This window comes from Mesoplodon bidens (genome assembly GCF_964165515.1).
Source record: "Mesoplodon bidens genome assembly, chromosome: X".
NCBI classification, from domain to species: Eukaryota; Metazoa; Chordata; class Mammalia; order Artiodactyla; family Ziphiidae; genus Mesoplodon; species Mesoplodon bidens.
Window position 1 is genome coordinate 24,892,036 of NC_138163.1, and position 24,169 is coordinate 24,916,204.

The following is a 24,169-nucleotide window of genomic DNA, read 5'->3' on the forward strand; positions in this document are numbered from 1 at the left end:
TGTTGTCACACACACTTATTGCTCCAATCTTGTGGCAATCTCTCCCTGGCTACAAGAAAATCAGAGGAAACCGATTCTGTACTGAGTTTGGAGATTTGTGCTACATAAACCCCCAAATTCAGTGATGTTACTAAAGCCCTTCCTTCAAGACTGACTCAGGGCTTCCCTTCCCTGGTGGCGCAGTGGTTAAGAATCTGCCTGCCAACGTAGGGGACACGGGTTCGAGCCCTGGTCTGGGAAGATCCCACATGCCGCAGAGCAACTAAGCCCGTGAGGCACAACTACTGAGCCTGCACGTCTAGAGCCTGTGCTCCGCAACAAGAGAAGCCACCACAATGAGAAGCCCGTGCACCGCGATGAAGAGTAGCCCCCGCACAGAAACGAAAACCCAACACAGCCAAAACTAACTAAATAAATAAATTTATAAAAAAAAAAGAAACAGACTGATTCAGTGCAATGTAATTCAAAAAGTGGTGTGGGGTGGGAGTGAAGTAGTCTAAAATGATTCGTTGGGTGACAACTGTAATGTTTCTCAGAGAATTTGGGCTTTTTATAATTCTCTTTGGATTAACCATGAGAAGGAGGAGGGGGGACAATAGGAAAGATGCCCAAGGGGTGGAGAGGAAGTAGACGGCTAACTCCCTGCACAGGAGCACACCCTTAAACTTGGTGTCAGTTCTGGGGTTTGAACAGCAAAATTGGAGTGGAAGGATTGTTTTCCTGACCTATTCCAGGAACTACTTAAAGGGGAGGTTTTTGTTAAGGGCAAATAGGTCCAGGCTGTGAGGTCCAGGCTGTGAGATCATGTGAAGGAAGGAGGAAAGAGGGAGAGAGGGGGAGAGAAAAGCACTCCTAAAGCAAGCTCAGGGCAAGGTGGTCTTCGTGAGACCAAGGCAATAGTGCAGCAGTGATGGAGTGATGATCTCAGCTTCCAGAAGGAACCTCAGCAAATATGCATCATTCCAGAGCAAGTGGTTTGTTTATTTAACTGTTGAGTCATTATCCAAGGCCAGCTGGCATCCGAATTAACTCGGTTTTTGTTGTTGTTGTCGTCATCATCGTATTTTGTTTGTTTGGTTTTTTGGAGGGGTAAGAGGGCTGGGTTTTTCGGTTTGTTGCTGCTGCTGCTGTTTTTCTGTTATGTTTTTTTTTTTTTTTTGCTTCGTGAAAAACAAAAAAGCAGTCCTGAGAGAGCCATTTCAGAACAAAGAGGCCAGGAAGGAGATGGGTAGACCTCTTAGGCTTCTCTTTACACCTCAACATCCCCAAGAGAATGAGGAGTCAGTAAGGAGAGAGGGAGAGACAGGGGTAACAACCAGATCAAGTGCTGATGTGAAAACAAAGCACTTCATCCAGGCCACTGCACCTGGCTAGTGGGCTCCTCCGCCATGGTTTCCATTAAAGAATGCAGCAGGGCTTCCCTGGTGGCGCAGTGGTTGAGAGTCCGCCTGCTGATGCAAGGGACACGGGTTCGTGCCCCGGTCCGGGAAGATCCCACATGCCGCGGAGCGGTTGGGCCCGTGAGCCATGGCCGCTGGGCCTGTGCGTCTGGAGCCTGTGCTCCACAACGGGAGAGGCCACAACAGTGAGAGGCCCGCGTACCGCAAAAAAAAAAAAAAAAAAAAAAAAAGAATGCAGCAAATTCATCAGTATCAGAGGAAGAGAAAGAGCTACATTTTTGCAACTGAGGAAGAGGGGAGGAAAGAACTGTCTTGGGATGCTTTTTATTTAGCACAGTGCTGGGCACAGAGTAGACGCTCAATAAATATTAGTCAAAGAATGAAATCATTTATGCAGGGATTACTTAATTCATCAGGGAACAAGAGTAAAACCCTGCATAGCCATTTCCTTTGAAATTTTAGGCACTTTTCTATTTGATTTATTTCACTTTCACTTTTAAAATGAAAACTGAGTTGAACAATATTTGATGATATTCCTCTTCCCCTTCTGAAACTGTTTTAGACACTTGTTGTTAGCATGACTCTTTTTTTCTCCATACTGCTCTGTCACTCTGCAATTTTGCTATTTTGCAAGGTCATAATGGCTGTTGGTCATAATGGCTTATGATGCTACCGCTGGCATTTATGAAGCATTCATTTGATCATTTTAAGTGAGCCACTTGGCAAAATTTCAATATTTGGATGTCAGGAATAAACCACAATGTCTTGTTAGGTTTTCATTTAATTAAACCTGTTGTTAACCAAAAGAAGAAGGTAATAGAGAAGGGTTCATTAGTATGGTCTATGGGAGGACACTGGGGCCTTCAGGAGGAAAGTGCTGTCAGCTTGAATTAAACTGTTATCTCCTGTCACCTTATTTAATGTTTGGCATGAAAACTGTTTTGTTTTCTTTTTGGCTGGGGTTGCACACAAAGGAATGCTACTCCTGATCGGCGTAGACTCTCATTCTGTATGTGAGGGATTTGTGTTTTATACCAAAACAATATGGTAAAGTCACTTAAAGAAGCCATTGTAGTCATCTAGAAACATGTGAGTTCCAACAATGACATCAAAATTCAGTTCTCTTTCACAGGGATCTTTTCCTTTGCTTTTTATTCTTTTTTTTTCAGTTTTATTGAGGTATAATTGACAAGTAAAATTGGAAGGGATTTAAAGTATACAGCGTGCTGATTTGACATACGTTTATATTGTGAAAAAATTTCCCCCATCAAGTTAATTAACACATCCCTCACTTCACATGTTTACCTTTTTTCTTTTTAGTGAGAACATTTAAGTTCTACTCTCTTTGCTTCTTTTTTTAATGCTTTAGGAATGGTCTTTTGTTTTTATAAAAATGATCGTGTTTGAACTTTCAATAGGAAATAAGACGGTTTTCCTTTTGTGTTTCTTTGTGCTCTAGAACTCCTCACCAGACAGCTTCCTGTTTCCTGAGAGTCATTACCTGATCCGCTACCGGGATGAAAGTTTTCAACTTGATAGGAAGGCTAGTCTTCCTCACCTCTGTATTTTCGGCCTGTTCCGGACAAAATCCAATGACTGCACTGTGCTCCATAGACTGGTTCATGGTCACCGTACACCCCTTCATGTTGAACAATGACGTATATGTGCACTTTCATGAGTTACACTTGGGACTGGGTTGCCCTGCCAACCATGTTCAGCCCTATGCCTACCAGTTCACCTACTGTGTGACGGAATGTGGCATCAGGGTCAAGGCTGTCTCTCAGGACATGGTTCTCTACGACACTGAGCTGCACTATGCTTCCAAGCGTACATCGTCTAAGTACGTGATCCCAGTGTCCTGCACTGCCCCCAAACGTTCCCCGTGGCTCACAATGCCCTACTCCAGGACAGTAGCCAGCGAGGGAGCCATCACAACCCGGGATGGTGAGACATGCTATGAGGTGTTCACCTTGTCATGGTCCAGCCAAAGGCCCAACTGTGATTGTCCGCCTTGTGTCTTCAACGAGGAAGGGAAGACCCAGGGCCCACATCACCAAGCAGAGGCTCAGGGGCCCATCCCGTGCAGTTTTCTTCCTTTGTTAATACTTCTGAGAACTGGTCTCTTTGCCTGGATGATCAGATTGCATCCTTGTGATCCCTAGGTTTGGGGTCTCCAGCTGATGCTCGTTCTACAATTGGTATATAATATTTACTAATATCAAACAGATAAGTGCTCTTGTGGCCTTCTTATGCATGCTTTTGAGAAAGAGCAGCCCGTGGTAATCTCATGAACAAAGCTTTTTTCTATTTTTGTATCTTTTTTTCCCCCTTTTCTGGCCATGCCACCCGGCATGTGGGATCTTAGTTCCCCGACCAGGGATCAAACCCGCGCCCCCTGCAGTGGAAGCTCGGAGTCTGAACCACTGGACTGCCAGGGAAGACCTGTATCTTTATTAAGAGAAAAAAATAAAATCCTGATGGCATAAAAATATCAGTTGGGGGATTCCCTGGTGGCACAGTGGTTGAGAGTCCACCTGCCGATGCAGGGGACACGGGTTCATGCCCCGGTCCGGGAAGATCCCACATGCCACGGAGCAGCTGGGACCCTGAGCCATGGCCGCTGAGCCTGCGTGTCCGGAGCCTGTGCTCCACGACGGGAGAGGCCACAACAGTGAGAGGCCCGCGTACTGCAAAAAAAAAAAAAAATCAGTTAGGCGTTTTTATTTCATAAACACACACATAGCTTTTACTATGGGCCAGACACTCTTCTAAGTGCTTTACCAACATTAGTGTCTGGTCCCTTCTCTAGGATGACTTCTCTCTCCTTTAAGGTCCCCCAGCTGAATCCCTCCGTCTGTCTACCCATATCTCTGAGACTCTACACCACTCAACTTAGCACTTAGCCACACAACTTCTTAGTTCGATCCATCACTTTTCTGTATCACTTTTTGTCCACGGAAGGCAGAATTTGCACTCGTGATTTATAATCCACCAGTGATTCTAGGAATCACTCAACTCACATCCCACCAACTAGATGGTAAGCTCCTGAGGCCAGGGGCTAGATCTTATACTTAGCCACAGACTGGTAGCACTCTGAAAATAGTTTTGTCCCCCGACTTATGTGATCAGAAACTTTTCACCCAAGTCTAGCTATCCATTACTGTTCTCAAAGACTCAGAAAGGGAAGGTAAGTCAGTTCATTCAACAAATATTCACTGGGCTCTACTATATTCTAGCCACTGAGGATATGGCAGTGAATAGAAACTGAGGCTCAGAGAAATCAAGGTCACACAGCTAGTAAACAAATAAATAAGTACACAAAGAGAAAATCAGACAGCGACAAATGCCATGATGAACTTAAAACAAAGCGATATGAGAGAAATTGGAGAAGGAGTCAGAGTGGTCAGGGAAAGCTGCTGAGAATTTGCCATTTGAACTGAATCTTGAATGTGAAAAAGGAGCCAGCCCTGGGATGATCTGAGAGAGGCCATTCCAAATAGTAGAAGCATCTCATTGAATCCTCACTATAGCCCTGAGAGAAATACTCTTACTATATCCATTTTACAAATAAGGAAACTGAGTCACAGAATGATTAAGAAACTTGCCCAAGGTCACACATTTATTAAGAAGCAGACAATGTTAGCACAATGTACATGATAATATACACAAAGGATTACAGTAGACATTAGTAATTTAGTCATTGTTTTAGTCTGTTTGGGCTGCTATAACAAAGTACCAGAGACTAGGTGGCTTATAAACAACAGAAATTTATTTCTCATGATTCTGGGAGCTAGAAATTCAAAATCAGGGAGCCAGTAAGGTCAGGTTATGGTGAGGGCCCTCTTCCAGGTTGCAGACTACATGTGTCCTCACATGATGGATAGAAAGCAAAAGAGGTCTCTGGGGACTCTTTTATAAGGGCACTAATCCCATTCATGAGGGCTCCACCCTCATGACCTAATCACCTCCCAAGGGCCACATCTCCTAATACTATCACATTGGGGGGTTAGGATTTCAACATAGAAATTAGGGGGAGGGGCACAGACATCCAGTCTATTGCAGTCATGATAGTTGAAGAAGCACAGCTGTTCATTTAAAAATCTCATGCCCCTTCTTGAGGAAAACTAGGTAATAATCCCTGAAAACAATGTACTCATTCAACAAACATTTATTGCACTCATCCTATGTTCCAGGCATTATGTTAGATGCTGAGCATGCAATGGTGAACAAGACTAACATGTTCTAATCAGGAAGAGACAAGTAAGCCTAGGCAGCTAGAGGCTATTCTAGCCCAGAAAATGGGCCTGTTCAGAGACCTGAGGACTGAGGCTGTGGCCATCAGAGAAACCACAAGTAGCTTAATCCAATACAAATGGGGTGGGGGGCAGTTGACAGTGGTGACAGATGGGGCTAGAGAAATAGCAGTAAACAAGACTGTACAAGAGAACGATCACTGCCCTTCCCCATCTTCTCTTCAGAAGCTTATGGATTATTAAACACTAAAACATGTATAAATAACTTAGCAAACAATCAATACTAGACATAATAGACATGGACTACCATGCGCAAATTGTGCACTTGACAACAACTGCAAGGGGCAGTATTCATGGAGACACCCCCCTGGGGTTGTGTAACGTATCAGCCTTAGAGTAGACTCAAGACCTACATGGTAATGATAGTTGTTACCACGTGCCAGACACATCATATACATGACTTTATTTAATTCTCACAACAGCTCTGCAAGATAGAAATTATTTTCTCTGTTTTATAGATGAGGAAACTGAGGCTCAGAGAAATTGAGGCCAGATAGTTAATACGTAACATCACTGGGATTCAAACCCAGGTTGGACTAGCTCCAAAATGCACTTTCCTCCCCTACACTCAACACTCCCTCCCAGAGAAGAGAAGCTTCCAGTTGGGTTGGAAGATCCAGGAAGATTTCCTGGTAGAGGGGGGCAGTGATCTCACTCTTAGAAGATGAGGAGGAGCTGTCTAAGCAGAGAAGAGGAAGAAGGGCATCCTCTGTGAGCATAAGCACTGGCACAGGGCGTGGAAATGCACTGTTGATGGGAGGACACCTAGGGGGTTAGTGCTCTAAGCTAGGTGAGAAGAGATGAGAAGAGTAGATGGGGGAAGGCTTAGAAGTGTAGGAAGAGATGAAAATGAGAATGATTTCAAGTGAAGAACAACAAGGCTTCATTCATTTTAGCCTATAAAATTGTTAAATGTCTATAGAAACCCCATTCCTGGTCAAGAGATAAACTGAGTCGTGCAAGCAAATTTGAAGTGTGAAAGACTCCAGACCCTAGAGCAGAGAGGACAGGCTTCATGGAGGGCATGAGACTGGAGCTAAGTCCTGATATAGGTGAAAAAGAAGAGATTGAATCAAAGAAGTTGTTACCATTTAGAGCCCCAGAAGCTCAGAACACATGGTCAGTTCTGGCTTTAAGTAAGGAAACTGCAATGAGGGTAGAGGATAGGGGTGAAGATGAGTCCAGGTTGGACATGTTGAGCTGGAGTTGATAGTGTCATCCAGGTGAATATGTCCAGGAATTAGCTTAAGAAATTGAACTTCATTGAGCTGGAGCTCAAGTAAGGGGTGTAAGAGGCAATTACTGGGAGATAAAGCCTTGGAAAGATGACATGAATCCAGGCAATTAGGACCAGAGAATCAAAATTCCCTAACATTCAGTCTTCAAGGCACGGTTACGAAAAAAAGAAGAGACATCAAAGCAGACAGAAAAGTGATCAAGAGATTGAAGAAGTATGACTCGTGAGATTCTAGTGGGGGGAGAGCTGGGTGGGCTAGATTTTCCAGTGCAACATATAAGTCAAGATGGAGTGGGGCTTCCCTGGTGGCGCAGTGGTTGGGAGTCCGCCTGCCAATGCAGGGGACGTGGGTTCGTGCCCGGGTCTGGGAGGATCCCGCATGCCGCGGAGCGGCTGGCCCATGAGCCGTGGCCGCTGAGCCTGCACGTCCGGACCCTGTGCTCCGCAGTGGGAAAGGCCACAACAGTGAGAGGCCCGCGTACTGAAAAAAAAAAAAAAAAGATGGAGTAAGCCTAGGCATCATGGAATTGGGGGCCTTTGAACTAGACCTTAAATAAGAGAGAGAGTTTCATCAGATTAAGATGAAGGGCAAGGGCATTCTAGGCAAAGGAGAGAGCAAGAACAAAGATGCAAAGCAATATTGTGGTCGAGAATCATATTTTGCCTGGGTAAACATCTCAGTATAGTTAGGCATAATTTTTTTTTCAGAATTCAAGAGTAATCCGCACTTGACTTGGACGTGTCTTTACTCAGTAAAAGTGTACTTCAACCATTTCACTTCCATGTTTGATCTTCTCCACTTGATCGTGTGCTTCCTGAGCATGGGAGACCCTCTCCTATTTGCTTGTTTGTTCCTTTGTGTTGCCTTTCTCTCATATAGTACTTGGTGAAGGTATTCAGTAGGTGCTCAAGCCAGTCGATTGATTGGTACTGAGAAAGGGCCTGGGAGTTCATAAGCATAGGAACATTCAAAAGATGGGAAGATAAAAATGCTTTAAGAGAAAACTGTATTTTGAGTTGGTTAATTTATTTACCTTTTGAAATGCCACTCTGAAAGAGTATTTTCCCCCTTTATTGTGGTAATGTTCATGCCATTTTTTAATTTATTTTATTTTGGACAACTTATTTATTTTTGGCTGTGTTGGGTCTTCACTTCTGTGCGAGGGCTTTCTCTAGTTGTGGCAAGCGGGGGCCATTCTTTATCGCGGTGCATGGGCCTCTCACTATCGCGGCCTTTCTTGTTGTGGAGCACAGGCTCCAGACACGCAGGCTCAGTAGTTGTGGCTCACGGGCCAGTTGCTCCACGGCATGTGGGATCCTCCCAGACCAGGGCTCGAACCCGTGTCCCCTGCATTGGCAGGCAGATTCTTAACCACTGCGCCACCAGGGAAGCCCCATGCCATTTTTAAAGTGATGTGATTTATAAAAATCTACCACATAGTGTCAATTATATTTGTGATAATAAGAAATGCTTTATTGCCCTCAAAAGAAACGGGCCTTTTCACCTTTCTTTCAATCTCTGGGAGAGCCAAAAATGTCTGAAACCATTTGTTATGATAACTGCTTGTCAAATATTTAAAAATTAGAGCCATAATGTGATTTTTCACTGATAAAAGGAGACTCAAAGTAACATTAAAATTTTTATTCCTATACCCTGAAAACAGCAAACCAGGTTTAAAAAAAAAAAAACTGTGTAAAGTATATATAAATGTCAAGGGCAAAAAGTCTTTTATCCCTAGTTTTCACCAATAGCCCATTTTGGAGATACATGTAAGTACCCCCATCCCTCCGTTCCTCCACCAATAATGAAAGCCTGCTCAACCATTAAACTAAATACAGTGTGCTCTCTCTCTCACACACACACAGGCACACACACCATGTTTATAAGAAATACATTATCAAGGAACAAGTGTTTATTATAAAGGGAAGGCTAACCTACACAGTAACATCCTTTAATTCTTTCTCTCTCTTTTCTTTAAATTTAATTAGTATTAATCCCTATGATTGATCTCTATGATATCCTGTTTAAATTGTAATTATAGTTGTTTATTCCCAAAAAAGAAAGAGAGGGAGAGAGACAGAGACAGAGAGAGACAGAGGGGGAGGGCTTTCAGTCTTGCGACTTTCTACAACTTTTTCAGAAGAAAACAAATGATTTGGTCAGATTTCAGCTTATAAACTTACGTTGGTTATACAGTTACAAGACTTTCTGTATTAGCTATCTATTGCTGAACAACAAATTACCCCCCAAACAGGACTTCCCTGGTGATCCAGTGGTTAAGACTCTGTGCTTCTACTGCAGGGGGTTTGATCCCTGGTCAGGGAATTAAGATCCCACGTATCGCGCGGTATGGCCAAAAAATAAAAATTACCCGAAAACAACAACCAGTTATTCTCTGACGGTTTCTGCGGGTCGGAAACCTGGGCACGATGTTGCCGGGTGCCTGTGGCTTGGGGTCTCTGAGGAGGTGCCGTCAAGTTGTCGTTTCAAGACCCAACTGGGGTTGGAGACCCCGCTTCTAGGCTCACTCAAGGGGCTGTTGGCAGGAGGCCTCAGTTCCTCTCTGTGGGCCTCTCCATAGACTGCCTGAGTGTCCTCATGGTAAGGAAGATGGTGATGACGATGAAGATAGGAAGAGGGGAGGGGGGAAGGGAAGGAGGGGAGGGACAGAGTCCAAGTTAGAAGCCACAGGCTTTTTGTATCCCAAACTCAGAAGTGACATCTCACCACTTCTGCCATGTTCTATTTGTTAGAGAAGCAAGTCTGGAGGTAGAGCTCCCACACGAGGAGAGGGGATTACACGAGGGTGGGAGCTCCAGGAGGCAGGATCACTGGGGACAGTCCTAGAGACGACCTTCCATCTGATTGTACTGGCAAACTCCACAAATGCGACATTCTTCAATTTATCTGTGTAAATACAATCAGTGGCAGGTCACAGACTGGGTGGAAAAATAAATGATATTTCACTGCCATCCCCTTGTCTCTGTCTGTTCTATTTTCCTTCTCTGGGGAAAATAAGTCCTACCAGCTGCAAGTTACAGGACTGACTGATTGGTGAAAAGTATTCCAGAGGAAGCTTCTATTTATTTTTTTCTAAGAGGACATTGCTGAAGACATTTAAAGCCAAGGGGAGAAAGTGTAAAAGGTAAATCAAATAATATAAAAGATGATACTGGGTAGAGGTTCTAATGTTACCTGTATTAGTGATCATATCAACTCTTTCAACTAACCTCTAATGGACTGTCATTCAGATTGGACCAGCCATCTCCTAATGTAACTCAGAGTAAGGGTGTGTGGGGGGGGAATCTGTGTCATATGTGTGTATATGCATATACATTTATATATATATAAATAATATGTATGGCATTATTATCCAGCTTCAAAATCGAGGGGCAGGGGGCTTTGCTCATTGATTTATATATATTAATACTAACACAACGCTTCCCATCACTCACTACTTCCGTTTGTTTTGCTTTGTTCTTATCCAATCCACAACCATCTGGCTTGGCCATTGGTGAAGTTCCTGTAACTTACCTGAAGGGTTATGTATGAAATCAAAGTAGCTCCCAGAATTGTTAAACAGCAGGAGCCGAGGGGGCTAACAGGGTCTGAGCAGGTAGTGGATTGCAGGAGGCTTCATAAACAGGTTTCCGGAAGTGAAATGACAGGCGTGCCCTTCCCTGCCTGGCTCTGTCAGCATTCTTGTGTAGATGTTCTCTGACAGGTGAGGGGGAATTGCTCCGGGTCAGGGAAATGGATGCTAATACCAGTTTTCAAATGTAAATGAACATTTAAAAAAATCCCTGCCAGCTGTCTAGAAACTTACCATTCCCCCCTTTGAAGGCACTTACAGTCTACAGTTACCAGGAGGAATATTTAAATGACTCAAGTTATTTTCAATGTTATTTTAACTTTGTCACACACACCCTATTATATAAACACCATGCTAATGTAAATTATTCACCTTTTAAAGTTACTTCAAAATTTTTGACTTTTAGCCAAAAACCTATTTCTTTCTATCAAGAATTCTTTTGAGTTGTAAGTCTACAACTTAAATACACACACACACATCTTTAAAAGTTTATTTTCCAAGTGATGCCCATAGAATATTTATTCTGTTTTCTAAAGTGCATTTACATGACAACTTACTGAAAGAACGCCAGTGTGAGGGGAGGAGAGACAAGTCCTAAAGCCATAGCGAGACTGGTTTCTTTGGGGTTAGAGAAACCCCAGTCCTCCCCACTACCAAGGGTAGGTCAAGTTGGAACATATTGACCCAAAAGTAAGCCTCAATGTCATTCTACACCAACTCCCTGTAATAATTTATAGTTTGCAATCAAAATAAAATAATCTCTTCAAAAATCTGGCTTTTATGATCCAAACTACAAATTAATTCTCGTGTTCATTTCATATTTCATCTGCTTAATTTCTGCTCCACTAAGGTATATAGAGAAATCACACTCTTCTAACTATATTCAGAGGCACCTAAGCACTAAATATGTTGGGATATTTGGGTTACAGCAACTACAGCGAATATTTAAGTTGCCCAAGTTGCTTTCAATGTCGTTTTAACTTCTTGAAAATATTTAATGAGAATTTTTTTAAACTGCCCATGAAAAATAACATTCTCCACTTTGAAGCTCTGCCACCCCCCCAAAACGGTTACCCTCAGTCCAGAAGATGTGTATTTCCATTCCTCTGTTCCATCAAATCAGCACATGATGTTAAATTTCTGGATTCTTTCCATGAACTTTTTGCCTGATATTTACTGGTATTTTAAAACGTATTTGTTATGAGTAATGTCACAGGAAATTGATTATCCTTAAAGGCCAGTCAAGTCCGAGTCAGGGGGATATTTTGGTGGCGGCCTGTGTAGTGTGTGAGAGAGGGAGGAAAGGGGGAGAGACTGGTGGGGAGAGGGAGAAAGAGAAAAGCTGCTGGGGAAGAAAGGTCTAGCACATTGCCTGATACACATAGGCATATATGAAGCAGTATTTTTCCATCCGTTCTCTTCCCTAGTAAGAAAACTCACTCCTGTGTGCATGAAGAATAGGATATTCCAATGGTTCAGATCACTGTAGGTTTATCATAGTTTTAGTTTGCAGAGTTACCAGGTAAGCCAAGTGAATCTGTTGCAAACGCTGTTTTCATTACATCCTCACGGTCCTATAACTAAAATCAAGACTCCTCTGCCTACTTCCATGCCCCCCATAATCTATTTGTCCTAGAGTGGATGGACCTTATTTGTCCAGCTCAGTCTCCAACTAATTCCCCAATAGATAGCCTCTGTCTAGCTGAGTCTATCTCCTTTTAACTCTTCTCTATCTCCAGGTCTCTGAACACACTGCTTCCCCCATTCCATCCAAATTTCACCTTCCCTTCAAGGACCAGCTTGAAACTTAAAAGTATAAAATGACGGTGGTAGTTTTTCAGAAGAGGGTTTCTAGTACTGAGTAGCTAATTTAAAAGTAAATTAATTCCATACTATTAAAGGGGATGCGTTTAAAATGTCAATCCCAGACCAACTTGTTAAGCCACCATGTTGGCTTAAGCCACCATGTAGACAACCCTGGGCACCAAGGGCACCAAAGGGCACCTAAGCCAACTGATCAGGGTATTGGCCATAAGCTTCACCACCAACACAACCTGACATTCTCCTAGCTCCCTCCATTTCCTCCTTTCCCTTCTCAGGTATGCATTTATTTGACAAATATGTATTGGACGCCAACTGTTACAAGTAATTGTGCGAAGCACTGAGAAGATATCCATAGACGGGCACGTCCCTACCCTCTAGGAGCTTACTTTCTGCTAGGAAGAGACTCAGAATGGCCAGCTTTATTAATGTGCTGTGGCAGGACGGGCCAGAGGCAGTTAACTCCAACCTGAGGTCATCTCAGAAGGCTTCAGGGAGGAGACGGCATTTGGGCTGGGACTTGAGGGGTGAGGAAATGAGAAGAACAAACATCTCCTGCGTGGAAGCATGAAGAAGAAGGTGTGGCTGGAGGAGGGGATCGGAGCCGGGCTGGAGAGGGTTACACTTTTCATCGTGTGATTTTTGTGCCAAGGATTAATATGATAAGAACTGTGTTTTTAGAGCAGAACTTAGGGGACCACAGCAAGAGGGGCCAAACTCAGCTGGGAGATGAGAGGGGAGCCTGAGAAGGTTACCTTGGTGACCTAGTGGTGGCAAATTAAGAGTCTGAATTAGAAGATGGATAGTAGGAATGGGGGGAAGGACTTGGTTTTCTTTCACCTTCTTTCCTTCTCTCTTTTGTCCTCGCCCACCCTCTCTGTCTCCCTCCTGTTTCCTTGCCTGAGGCCTAGGCATTCCGTGGGGACACTGAGCTAAGGAAGCTGCTGAGCCCTGGGTTTAGGGCAAATGCTAAAATGGAAAACTGGGTCCAGATCTCCAGCTCCATTTCCTGCCCATGGATGGGGGTCACCCTGGTCATTAACTACTGCAGAATCCCACCTGATTTCAAACTCAAAAATTATTTTGAGACAGGAGGTAAAAGAAACGACATCTTCTACAAGCCCTAGAAACTCTACCTATTAAGTCTTATTTTTTTAAAATGCAAACAGTTATGTTATGGAGACAAGAAGGAGGGCAGCAAGTGAGTTATGGATATTTTGGTGTTAACAGCTTTAATGTTAACGCTTCAATTATACATATTGACTTTCCCTCCTTTCCTTTTTCAACAAAGCACTTCATGGCCTGGAAAACACATCTTGGTTTTAAACAAAGATAGCACCCCTTAGCAACCTTCAGTTTCCTGTTCCCTCCTCCTGTCTCTACCCAGCAAGATATTATTTGCCCCCAGGAGCGTTTTCCCTTTGCATAGCAAGATCCTAAAAGTGATGTCATTCTGAGCTGGCAGAGTTCTGTGCTTTTCATAGCACCTCCTTGGTGCTGGCCACTTTGGGGCTTTTTTTAAAAATTTTTTTGATATAAAAGGAGCAACCAACTGTCCAAATGCACTTCAGCCTCCCTGAATACAATAACATTTGATGTGTTGACATTATTCTATATTGGGCTTTTGTTCTTATTTCTTCTTTCTTTTGTATAATTAGGTAATAAGGCTCAAGGAAAGTGCTAGAAGTGTAAGGGTAGAAATTGATGATCATAATGGTTATGGTGAACGCAAGTGACCAAATCTCGTACACAGGAGATGGGCTTTCCGTCTCCACCCCCTGTCATTACACTGGGCTGGCAGTTCACACCGGTGCAAAGGACAGTCATGCTCACTTATAGGATGGGAACCGTGTAGGGCCAGCACGGTGTAGAGACTGAAGTCACCCTATGCCCCTTCACTGTGGCCTTCCTATGTGCAACGACCCAATCATTTCTGTCATCTGAGAGATTCTTTGATTTCATGGGCAAAAATACAGGAACAATTAAGACAATAATAGTGCACACCCAACAAGAAAAACATGCCGTATTTAAAGAAGAAATCCCAACAGCATTGAAGGCAGTGATCCTGTGTCTTTGGAAAGAGACTTGGAAATCAAAAGCAACAGCCATCAAGGACTTACTAAGCTCCTCTTTGGCAGAAAGGAAAAATTTGCTAATTCATTCTACTTTTTCCTGGTGAGATCATGGGGGTGGGAGAAGTTAAGATTTGACATTTTGTCCCAAAGTTCTAAGTTTTGCAGAGAACTATTTTTATCATAACTAATTTCATAAAGTAAAATAAAAATTACCAAAGGGCACTATCTTTTTTGTTTAATCGGACAGTAGGGCAAGTATTAGTCTATTATTACTGCTCACTACTAGCCTTTGCTTGAACCCTGAAAAAAAAAAAAGCTTTTACAAATAACACAGTAGAAGCTGCATAACACAATTCCAGTTGTTTTCTTTCTGTTAAATCTGTAACTCTATCCTGATTTTATCTCTCTGAAGACTTCTGGATATTTACAACGTAAGGAAAGTCTTGTTTCCCTAACTCTAGGCCTTTGTGAAAAACATAATCATAAAAGACGTTTCTAGTTAAAATGAAAATGCTGAGTTCTAGAAATTTTGTTTACAGTGTAAAAAAGAATTTTCAATTCAACTCCTTTTCCTAGTATCTAGTTCCAAGGATTTATTCGCAATTGCTTTTCAGAAAACACTTTCCAAAAATTATTCCAAATACAGTACCTCGTTATGGGTAACTTCCTTGCGGAATATCTCCAGTCTAGGGCTAATGTATTTTTCTCAGCTGCGCCTTCAGAGCCTTCAAAGCTTTTGCTACACTCTCCTCCCACGGCTGACTATAATTATTTCTTATCAAGGTAATTTCTGAATGATTCATGGAGGAAAAAAATATGTGCTATTTTCCTGAAAATACGCGCTTTGAAACAGAACTTCAGAAATGACAAAAACAGTGAATGGTGTCCACTTCATTTGGGGTTCCCCGGTTGCCCAGGGAGACGTTAGCTCCCTGGCACCAGGGCTGGTGGGCTGTGGCCCGGTTCTAATGCCAGGCTGAGTTTCTAAGCTCTTCTTAGGGCAATTGCTGTTTTGTCAGGTTGGGAAGGGCCTACTAAAAGGAGAAGCCATTTGCAGAATCAGGGTTTGGTTCAGAAGTCCTAAGAAAACCTAAGGAAATCCTTGAGACATCATATTTGAAAAATATTTGAAGACTGTTCACTTGAGTAAATACTTAGCCTGCCCGCCCTCACTTTCTGGGGCCTGTAGCCATATTACTCACCCTCAAAGCATTCATCAATATTCAACTGGCTCTCTAATTCGCTGATGTAGCAAAAAGAGTTTAATAAAGGAAGCTGTTGCATTTTTTTTCTTTAGAGGACGTGCCACAGACTCGACTTTTATCTTATAGTACTGGAATCTTCTGCCCTTCTGCTAATCCAGGGAGGGAAATGCAAGCTTGCGCGCAGCTAGATCAACCCAAGCAAATTTACCCACGAAGCCGAGCTTTAAAAGCCCAGAAAAGTCTTTCACCCTAAGGACACTGGGGCTTTATAAATGATCTATCTGAGGATTTAGAAGCTTGTTCAGTCACGTCTGACAGCCTGACAAACTTTCAGCCCTGTCCACGAAGCGTTTTGAAGACTTGCAGAGGGAAATTATCATTTAGAAATAACTTTTTACCGCCCACGGAAGCCGTACAAGTCACTGCAGCCTTAAAACCTTTCCTGAAAATCAAATCTTGGTCTGTAAAATCTTTTTGGTTAACTTTTCAAAACAGTTTTGCAGACCCTGGAAGACTCTACTCTCCCTCCCCCCACCTCTAAAAAAAAAGAAAGAAAGAAGAAAAAAGAAAGGAAGAAAGAAAGAGAGAAGGAAAGAAAGAAAGAGAGAAGGAAAGAAAGAAAGAAAGAAAACAGCCGCAGAGGCCAGCGACAGGCCGCGCAGCACTTGCAGTGCCTTGGGTCTGCGAGATCGCCCTTGCAAAGAAATTTAGAGTTTCCATCAGCGCTACAGAAACATCACAGTGAAATGCATGCGAGAGTTAAGTAGCTCAAGAAACTCGAGCGCCGAGCACGGCGGAGTCCATGGTTTTCTTTTTGTATACTGATTTCGTGTGTGTTGCTATTTTCTTCCGGCACCTGATTTTTTTTTTCCAGTGCCGCGCGCGATTCCCCACCACCCCGTGCGCAGGGCGCAGGGGACAGGCCGCGACAGCCTCGGCCTCCCTCGGGGAGCGCGGGGGACCCGGGCGGCGGCGGCAACGCCAGGCGCGCGGCTCCGCTTCCCGCGGCCCGTTGGTTTCCTCACCCATCAGCGGCGCGGGCGGCCCTGCAGCGCTGAGCCGAGCTAGTCGGAGTCGGACCCGGGGTGGCTGAGAGCCGCCCGCGGAGCCCCCTGCCCCGGCCGGCGCGCTCCGCAGCTCCTCCGCCTCGCTGTGTGCCTGGCAGCCCACCTGCCCGAGACCCCCGGAGCCTCTTCGGGCCTGCGTCCCTTGCCCGGGGCGCTGGCCGCTGCCGGCCAGCGCTACCCATTGCCCTTCCCGTCCAGAACCCGCTCGGTCTGAGCCCTGCGTGCTCGCAGATTTGTCCCACCCGGGACAGGGAGAGAGAAGGAAGTCGCGCTCATTTTCTTAGACAGCGTTCAGGCGCTGTTTTTTTAAGGGGGAGGGGTTCTCACAAAAGTTTCATTATGAAATTTTGCAAATAGACAGGAAAGTTGAAAGAACAGCACAACGAACGTCCGTTTACCCCCCACCTGGATGTAACAACACACTGCAACACTGCAACACTTGCTTCCTCTCTCTGGCACAATGTGTGCCTGTGTTAACTGTATCATTTGAAAACTGCAGACGCGGTGACATTTCACCTCGCCACTCCAGCCTGCATCTTCTGAGAATAAGGGCATCCTCCTACTTACCTTCAATACCATTCTCACACCTAAGAAAATTAACTCTCCGTCCCTAACAGTCTGTAGCATTCCCAGTAAGGGCTCGTTTCCCTCCTGTTGCCCCGGTCAGTCTCAAAATCAGTTTCCCTTCTTGGACTGGGACGTGTGCAGACAGTTGTTCCCTCCCTCCGGGCTCTGTCCCCCCAGCGGACGGCCTGCACGTACGGGGCCTGCCCCGGGGCCTCTCTCCCTGAGGGCTTGGCAGAGTGGAGAGGGCAGGGGAGTCCCGACGAGGCTGGCCTCAAACGCGTGGGAAGAGCGCGAAAGCTCCTGCGGTCCGAGGCCCCCCTTTTCCTCCCCCAAACAGGTCAGGCACCCCCAGCAAGCACCGCGCCAGGGGTTTTGCGCAGCCACCTTGCTCCCTCCGGGCAGCTCAGAGGACACTGCGGGGGAACCGGTGGGCGCGGGGTGGCATCCATCCTACGCGTCTGGGTGCGCTCTGCGCTACCCTGTGCCCGTGGCTTTGCCATTTCCCATTTTCTCTTTTTTTTCTCCCTGAACCCCCGCTCTTCGGCTCTGTACCGGCTATACTGGGCGCTCTGTGCCCTTTTCGGCCCTTCCCGGCTGCGGGCCAAGGTCGTGGCGTCGAGCGCCCGCACCCCCTCATCCCCCACCGCTCCCCCGCTCCCCCGCTCCCCCTTTCCCTCCCCCTTTCCGCCCCCGGGCCGGGAGCGGCGCGGGGAAGGGGGGGCGTGGGCACCACGTGGCCACGCCCCCGGAGCCGGCTTTTTCTAGAGCAGCTGCAGGAGGCTCTCCGCCGGCCGCCCAGCTCGCCTCCCCGGGTGCGCACGGCTCCGGCCCCGCGCTCCGCTCCGCCTCCGCCACGCCGCTCCCCGAGCTTCGGCTGCAGCCAGCGCGGGAGCGCGCCCTCCGCGCCGCCACCCCGACCCCCGGCTCCCGGCTCCCGGCTCCCGGCTCCTGGCTCTCCGCGCCCGGCTCTCGGTCCCTGTGGCTCGGTGCCCGGCCCTCACGCCCCGCGCCCTCGCCGTCCCCCAAGCCCCTGCTCTGCTCCCCGCCCGGACCCCGCTCTCTCTCTGTCTGTCTCACCCCTCCGCACCCGCACATTCCTCCCTCTCTCTTTTGCTTGCTTGCTCGTTCGCTAGCTCTCAGACGCGGCGAAGCAGCTTCGCAGGAAAATCCCAGAAACCTTTGCAAAAAGCTGACAATGAAATTTAAGAAGTTCTTCGATTTCGGCGCCATTTTCGAGTGGATCGAGAGGTGACATGCGATTTTTTTAAAAAGGGACTTGTTGGCTGGCGTTTCTCCCTATAATAACGTTGGTTACGGCAGACTGAAAAAAAATCTGGTGACAATGCTGGAAAAGTTCTGTGTCGCCTTGGGGTTGTGAAGCACGTTTGGGGGCTGGGGTGTGGGCGAACAGACACATGAGTGCGGCCGGGAGAATTCTTAGGAAACGGGCTGAAAAAAGCTAACATGGAGGGGCGGGAAGAGAAAATCGAGTAAGGGGCAGTGACCGCCTGTCAGCCTCGCCAGGGTCGGAATCGGCTGGTTTTGACAGACTGTAAATGGACTTTCCGTGGCTCTTAATTTGCAAGCAGTAAAATATGTCTTGGAAATAAATGTGTGGTTAATTTTGCGTTGTCTTTTCCCTATTAAAACTTTCAAGGTTATTTAGTTTTCCCTGTAGGAAACTTGACATTGGGAAAGTTGGCACGAATGCGCCGAGGGAAGGTACATCGTGTCTGTTGGGGGGCGGGGGAGAAGGCATCTGCAAAATTAAGACAAAACGTTGTAAAATATAAACAGAGGAAGAGGCGTATTCTTTGGCTCTTAAATGATCTGGCCAAACACAGTTCAGTTCGGAAGGAGGGGTGTGGGGCTATGGGCAACTCGAAAGTATCGATTCTTTGTCTATTGTATCAGCGACTGACTCTCTTCTGGAGTGACAAGACGCCTCTTTGTAATCTCTTTTCGTAAGTAAATTTCAATCTAAGGGGAAATCCATAAACTAGGGGAGCAAGGTGGCTTTTTAGGAATGTAAATCGTTGTACTGTCACTGGGAGAAAAAAAAGGGGTTAAGTGAAAGGTACAAGTGAATTCGATTCCAGTGAGTTTGCAGAGCAATCTGGAAGGGACCTTCGCCTTTGACACCGTTGCTATTTCGAATGAACTTTTGTTTTTCTAAGTAGTCAATAAGGAAATGTTAAATTAGTGATGACTTTAACATCTGATGTGATGGTTCACATATTTGTGTGGAACATACGTATTTAATTGGGAGAAGGTCGTTGAGTTTTAAAGTATAACTGTACGTTTGCTAAACATGTTTTTGTTTTTGTTTTTTTCTTTTTAAGGACAACCAAGGACGTTTATCTCCATTAATACCAAAAGTCAAAGTTGTTTGTGGATAGCATAGCCAAAACAAGATGAAATTTAGAGACACTTAAATGCATGTGCCAATTTAGGGAGCGGGGTTATTATTAATAAATTAGTTTACGGTGACACAAGTAGTGCATTTGGTTAACACTGGATCTCAGTCTGGTGTTATGAATTTTGTACTTAGTCTCATTGAATACTCTGCACATTTTATTAACTAATAAACAGGACACAGCGTCCATTATACTGGTTTTGAAAAACCGATGTAACTTTTAAATGAACCAAACACTTAGCAGACGTGGATACTTTGAGTGTCTATTACTTGTATTGAAACGTATTTTAACTTTCAAAACCATTAGAGTTTTGTACTGGTTTTGTTGTTTTAACTTTTAGGTTTGTGATTGAGGGTTATAGGGTAGTAGTTTCTTCTATGCTTAATTGACTGTTTCCTTTAAACAGTATGGGGGAGGATGCATGTAACTTATTACTAATGTGTGTCCATTTTAAAAAGGAAAAAGTGGTATCTAATGAGTTAATCATTAAGGAGTATGCACAGTGCCGGCCATTTCAGGACGAGAGTTTCTGTGGAACTGCTTGAGACAAGAAGGAGTGATTTGACGTCAAGTATTGAAACTTTTTGATTTATGTTTTGATAGGTGACATCGAAAGGTATAAAATATTTATAAATACGTTTGAGTAATCAGTTTCATGTGTAAACATCCAGATATTTCATCTCGGGACAGTTATCTCTCATTCTTTAATACCTTTAAAAAGAACTCAAAGCAGGGTGTTTGCTGTAATAATGAAACACTGGTGAGTTAAAGAGGACGTCTGATGCGTCTGTGGATGGATCTGTATTTCCCAGCTATCATATATGTTAAAATTAGCTGAAGCTGCCAGAGATATTTTGGTGATCTTCTTTAAGTCAATAAATGAAAAGTTATTTTTTTAGTGGGGACATTGAGTGAGACTTATTTATAATATACATCAGGAAGAAGTTTCACTAAGACTTTGAAGCTGGCAAGAGTGATCCAGATGTTGCCAAACTGCCTCAATTTATTTTCTTACTATTCTTACCTTCAGAGGTAAGATTCTTTCCCACCCTAATTCCTCTCTCTCAGTCCTTGACTTTTCACCGCTACACTTTTCCAAGATTCATCCTCTGGGGGGAAAAAATTGAGAGTCACATTTTTCACTACACCTGCCGATCCTGGAAATCAAACGGCGAAGTTCTAAAAAGTACGTCGATTTGGACTGACATTTTGCTTTATTCCTCGCCATTGGATGGGGCGGGACCAGGCTTCCTTCCAATCACCTTGTCTTTCTCCATCTGCAGGTACCCCAGAGCGATCCCCCTTCGTTGACTCCGAGGGGATGCAGCAGCAATTCATGTTTTGAAGTGCTTTAAACGGTTCAAAACGTGAGGCGCTGCTATACCCCCTCGCGAGGAAGTAGGAAGGTGGGGTTCTGCTGGACGTGCGTTCCCGCGGGGCGCCTGCTCCCCAGGCCAGCTCTGGAGCAGGTAGGTGGGCGGGGGCTTGCGTCTCTCTTCCTCTCCCCTCTGCCCCCTTTCCCCGCCCACGAGGCCCCACCAGAGTCCGGGGAGGGCACAACTGCATGCCAGGGGCTGAGGGTGGTCGGGACCGTGGGCAGGCTATGCGAGCCGAGGAGGGACGCGGCGCCCCGCACTCAGCCGTGCCCTAGCAGCGGGAACAGTACTGCAGTGGGCGATCGGTGCTCTGGAGTATTGTTTCTGCTGCCCGGGCAAGGCTGGGACTCCTGCACGGGCCCACCCCCTAGGTAAGTCCTAGTCCAGCGCCCGCCGTGTCCGCCCCAGCAGCGAGACCCAGGAGAGGCGCGTTTTTCCTCCGTCCAACCTTTGCCCGCCTTTGAAAGTGTAAATAGGTGTGAAAAAGATACTGCATTTTAGCACTCCTTTCCCTGCCCGGGTAAAATTTAAACGTTAGGAAAAAAATTCCTCGTGATTAACTAGAATACCACCCACAGGACAAAAAACGAAGACAGACTACTTTCAAGACCCAACAACTAAATGGGGGGGGGCAGTCATTGGAAAAGGAGTAGGGGGGACGCTGGAAGGTGACCCGCTGCAGTCCCCAGGCCGCTCTGCGGCTCCTGGTAAATGGCTTGCGTCCTGCATGTGGACAGGACGTTGGAGTCCAGAAAAGATGAACGTTTCTGGCCCCTTCTCGACACCCTCTCCACCCTTCTTTCTGTCTGTGTTGGGGGGAGCTTCTGTCGAGATCGGGCGAGGCCCGGGGCCTGGTCCGCCGGTGAATCCCAGGCAGCGTGGAGAGGCGCTGACCTGCCCGATCTGAGGCCTGCAGGGCGCGTGAGGACCCGAGGGGGTGGCTGTGGAATGAGGCTCTGCGTTTCAAGCTGCTGCTTGCCCTATCTTGCCCTATCTCCCAAAATCTGGTCCCAGAATTCTACCCTGGACGCGCCGCCCCAAGGCCACCTTGGTCGCCTGGGGGGCCTCCCATAAGGGATTGCCCCGCTGGCAGGGCACTAGCTTGACAGCTCCTGAGAAAATGGCAGCACCTGAGCTGTCGACTCAGGGGCTCTTCGTGCCCCCCAGGACTCTGGACGCTATTGCTAATGACCTCGAAAGCCACCTCCATCCCTCCCTGGGGGCCCCGAGTCTACGCTAGGAGCTTCACAGCGGGCCTGGAAAAGAGAGGGCTCACTCTCTGGCTGAGGTCGCACTTCGCCTGTAAAAATCACTTTAGGATTTTGGTTTGATCCGGCGCATGGGCAGGTCAAGGACTATTGGCAAAGACAGAGGGAGGTGTGGAATCTTTCCCACGCTTTCCGTCATCCTGAAAGAAACCAAGCACACGAAAGCCCCTCTTGTCTGGACGGGCTGCCGGGAACTGGTCTTCCCGGGGGCCGGGAGTGGGGCCCCCTGAGGAGGTCGGCTTTGGGGAGCCCGGGGTTCCAGACAGCCAGGAGCTGGGGCTCAGGCTCCCGCCGCCCCCACGCTCACTCTCCCAGACTCCCTTGCGCCACGGCGGACGCGGGCGGGTCGCGGCCCTTCCGGCCACCGCGGACCCTCGGGCTCCCGGGGCGCCGCCACCCGGCTGCCTGGGGCCAGTCCGGCTCCGCGCAGCCGCCGCCGCCGCCGCCCCGCCCCACCCCGGCCGCGATCCCCGGACCGGGAAGCCTGAGAGTTGGCTCCGGGCCGGCCCAGGGCCCCGCAGGCCCGCAGTCCCGAGGCCTGAATGGCGAACAGGTTCCCGCACCCTCCTGGCTTAGTGCTTGGGGTTGGGGAGGCACCTCGAGGCTGACCCCCTGCCTCTCACCAGCTCCCTTTTCTCCCTTTCTCCCCCCTCGGGACGGGTCCCCTCGAGCCAGAAGGAAGCCCGGCAGCAGCCGGCGCCCACCCTCCGGGAGGACCACGCCCGCGCCCGCCGGCTCCGTCCAGCGGGACGCAGGTGAGAGACCGCGAGGGGCGGGTGGCGGGAGCCGCGATCCTGATTGGGGGCGTCGCCTTCCAGATGCGCTGTGGCGCTTTGCCCCGGGCCCCCAAGAGGCATCGAGATTGAGGGCGTCCATGGGGCCCTCAGACTGCGTGGTGCCCTTTTTCTGACTTAAAGCAGTCATCTTTCACCATTATTCACACGGTCGAAGTTGCAGTTTGCCTAGATTTTTCTCCAAGGAGAGAAATGTGAATAAAGCAATATTTTAGCCAAACATTTCCGTGTCAATTAAGAAGATGGCAATTCGTTCCAGACTATAAATTCCCTGTAACAACTCTCTAAGGTATTCGTTCAAATTGTTTTTCAGCATGGCTAAATGTGCATCATAATGTGTGGGAGACTTGTGTAAGATGACTCCATTTATAGTCGACCGATCAATTGATCCGATGTTACCACCTTCAAGGAGGCACCTTTCCATTGTTTCCTCATCTTTTCCCAGCACATGTTATTTGTTAGGAAGCTGTGTGCACATGGCATTGTATTAAGTTTATTAGACAGGCGTGGCCCATAAACTAGGAAAAGTTTAGTCAAGCTCTAAATTTAAAATTCCACATTTCTGTAAGTTGTGGGACAAGATATATAGGTTACTTTTATAAGCTAGAACTGAACATAATTTAAAAATATTTTAAGCACAGGGATATTTTTTGAAGGCATCCAGCATTTCCAGTTAGCAGTACTGACTTTTTTTTTTTTTTCCAGCAAAGGAACACTACATCAACACTCTTGGCCCGGATCTGGACACAGAAGACTCCTGTTTCAAGAAAATACAGTCATCTCTCAAATCCTGTAATTTATATGCATTCTAAACTCACTAGGTATTGAAAACCACCCAAGTGTCCCACAACATGGGGTAAAATATAATCAATCACTCAGTGTAATATTATACATCCTTTAAAAATGTTATTGGAAAATGTTTTATGATCAGTAAGTCAAAATAACTCTCCCACCGTTTCTTTCTCCCTGCTGCTCCCTGATACCCACGCTTCTTTGTTCCATTTGGCACGTAAACTTGTTTTTCCCGCCAAATGAG

At 46.4% G+C, this 24,169-nt stretch overlaps 1 protein-coding gene across 1 annotated transcript; it reads left to right on the top strand.

Annotated features, from left to right (window-relative positions):
* Positions 1-2,917: 2,917 nt before the first annotated feature.
* Positions 2,918-3,562, top strand: PLAC1 (placenta enriched 1; the record flags this gene model as incomplete). The annotated part of the gene is made up of 1 exon (XM_081222987.1): positions 2,918-3,562. One exon carries the CDS (start codon positions 2,918-2,920, stop codon positions 3,560-3,562), a length of 645 nt encoding a protein of 214 aa, XP_081079113.1.
* Between the last annotated feature and the right edge of the window lie 20,607 nt (positions 3,563-24,169).